This window comes from Suricata suricatta, chromosome 9 (genome assembly GCF_006229205.1).
Source record: "Suricata suricatta isolate VVHF042 chromosome 9, meerkat_22Aug2017_6uvM2_HiC, whole genome shotgun sequence".
NCBI lineage: Eukaryota > Metazoa > Chordata > Mammalia > Carnivora > Herpestidae > Suricata > Suricata suricatta.
Genome location: NC_043708.1, coordinates 94,268,016 through 94,270,589, shown reverse-complemented (window position 1 = coordinate 94,270,589; position 2,574 = coordinate 94,268,016). Strand labels below are relative to the sequence as shown.

Below are 2,574 nucleotides of genomic sequence, written 5' to 3'. Positions count from 1 at the left end.
TAGAGGGTTAAGCCTGGAGTCTGGACGTCATGGGGAGGCTTAAAAGACAGACCACACGACAGAAAATCGCTTATGAATTGGCACAGTGTTTAAAAATCACAAGGAGAGAGTTTCAGATCCTGAGTCCAGGAATGATGAGATCCCTTCAGGCCTCCCCAATTTGCTGCCACGCTCACGCTGGGCTTTCCCCACACGAGGATTTAAGGTCCAGCTTCTACTGGAATTGGCAGCCTTTACTGATTTTTAGCTTGAAGCTAGGAGTAAGCGCTCCTGATCCCAGGCGTCTGGAAAGAGGCAGAGCTGTGGAGCGGATCTGAGGGAGACTTGTTGCTGGGGAAAACCTCCGTCTTGTTTCCCAGAGGAAGGGCTGACGTCCGTCGGCCTCCACGGCTTACTCCACGCGACGCCTGGGGGTGCACCACTCTCCCAGGCTGGCGCGTTGGCCACCCTCCCGGCGCGGGAGCGGCAGGCGCGCCCCCGCCACGCGCAGTCCCCACGCCCTGAGCCTCCCACCCGAGGCCCCCACGCAGGTTATCCGCACGCCGCGCGCTCCCGTCCTGCGGCCCAGCAGGCGCGCCGCCGCCGAAAAGCTCCCGGCCCTTCCGCGCCGCGCTTGCTAGTGCCACTAGCGCCCACTGGCCGGGGGAGGCGCTGCGGCCGCCGGGCGAGCGCCGCCTCCTCTTCCTCCCTCTCCTCCCGCCGCCTCCCAGTTCTCTTCCTCCACCTCCTCTTCACTACGGTTCCCACTCCAGGGCGGGGGCGAGCGCGGCCAGTTTGCTGGAGCCGTTCGGAAATGGCAACTTGCGCGGTGGAGGTGTTCGGGCTCCCGGAGGATGAGGTGCGGGGGCCGAGGGGCTACGGGGCGGGCTTCCCTTCGCGCTGCTCATCAGCCAGACCCGAGGCGGCGGCGGCGGCCGGAGGGTCGGCTGTCAGCCCCCGCCTCCCATGGCGCGAGCCCCGGGAGCGCGCTAGGCGCCGTGGGGAGCTGGGGCGGCCCGGCGCGTGCACGGGGGCCGGGGGCAGTGCTGGCTCTGGCGAACGGCGTTTTCTTCGCAGGCCAGGGGACTCCACACCCCTCTCCGCCCGGGGCCGCCGCCTTCCTCGTCAGTTTCCTTCAGGAAGTGTTGAGGAGGGGTGCTAGGCTGCGAGCCGCGCGAGTGCGCGGGGGCCGCGCATCGCCCCGCCGGCCCCTTCCCGCCACCCCCCGCCGAGGGTGCGGGAGCTCCGGGGGCTGGGGCGGATTTCCCCGGGGTTCAGCATCCCGGCTGTTGATTAGCCTGTGCCTGCGGAGGCGCGCCAGACTCAACTTCATGGACTTTGACTTGAAGACTTCCAAGGGAATTGTCAATAGCTGTTTTGGCTCTTTTTTAATTAAGTTATTATTATTATTATTATTATTATTATTATTAATTTCTTAATCTGAAATAGTCTTTAACCCTCTAACTGGAGAGGGGATGGGAAAGCAGGCAAATAGATTGTGCTCTTCAGGTTTAGCAACAAGTGTCATGCGTGGAAGGTTCACGCTAGGTTTCACAGGTCTTAGTAATCTATAAAAAATAAAGCTGCAATGTATAACTACTTTAAAGAACTTACCACAGCTGTCCAGTTTGAAAAATAAGTTCCGTGATTTGAGAAGGCAAAGCTGTCTCTTCTCAGAGAAATAACACACCCTGGTTATACCTTACACTTATTAAAAATAAGGGCATTTGGAAAGAGTTGTACCGTTTTAAAGGAGATGTAACTTCCCTGAACTCTTGATGATTGTTTCAAAAATAGGAATGGGTGGGAAATGAAAGGCTATGTAGTCTAACAGTGACTAGTTCATTTTGGGGGGGAAATCAGGTTTCAGCATTCTTGTTCACTGGCTAAGTTGTCACATGTACCTGTTATCAAGATTGGACCCAGTTAACTAAGTACATCACCCTTATTTTATCTTTTGATGGTATTGGAATAGTGCCTTCTCTTAGTCACTTGGTATCTTTTTTTTTTTAACTTTTTAAAAGTATTTTATTTTTAGCTAAGTAGCTTTGGTATAACATTGCTTTATAGTGGTAGATCAAATACATCCATTGATCTCAATGTAGTTCCTATATATATATTTTTTAATGTAACACAATTTATTTTTTAACATATGCAATTATATTCCGTCATTTACAATACAGGAGTTACAATGACACTCCAAACAGAAAAGCAAAGTAAAAAATCAAAACCCCCACTTCTATTTCATGTAATTAGATTTATACAGAAATTAGAAGGTTAAGTACCAACTAGTTAATCACCTAATTTCACAGCTATCTGAAGTGGCGATCATTATATAGCAGCTTATCTATGATACATTCAAGATACATGATACAATTTATTACTTGCCCATAAGCTAAAACACAGCCTGCTTAATACCTTTCCTTAAATTCCACCTCTATACTACAATATACCTGAGGTCCATGCAAAAAACGTAGCTACCTTTTATATAGGAAATGGATGATTAAGTCGTTGGTGCTGTAAAAGCAACTTCATTTAAACATAACCACCCCCACCACCAAAAAAAGAAGAGGGGAAAAAAAAGTAAAGAAAATA

General features: G+C 50.9%; 1 protein-coding gene across 1 annotated transcript in view; it reads left to right on the top strand.

Annotated features, from left to right (window-relative positions):
• Positions 1–680: 680 nt before the first annotated feature.
• NEDD4 (NEDD4 E3 ubiquitin protein ligase) overlaps positions 681–2,574 on the top strand; it is a 138,134-nt gene continuing 136,240 nt past the window's right edge. The window contains exon 1 of the mRNA XM_029951853.1: positions 681–838. Coding sequence (XP_029807713.1) covers positions 794–838 — 45 coding nt within the window. The 5' untranslated portion in view covers positions 681–793. The remainder of the gene's footprint in view (positions 839–2,574) is intronic.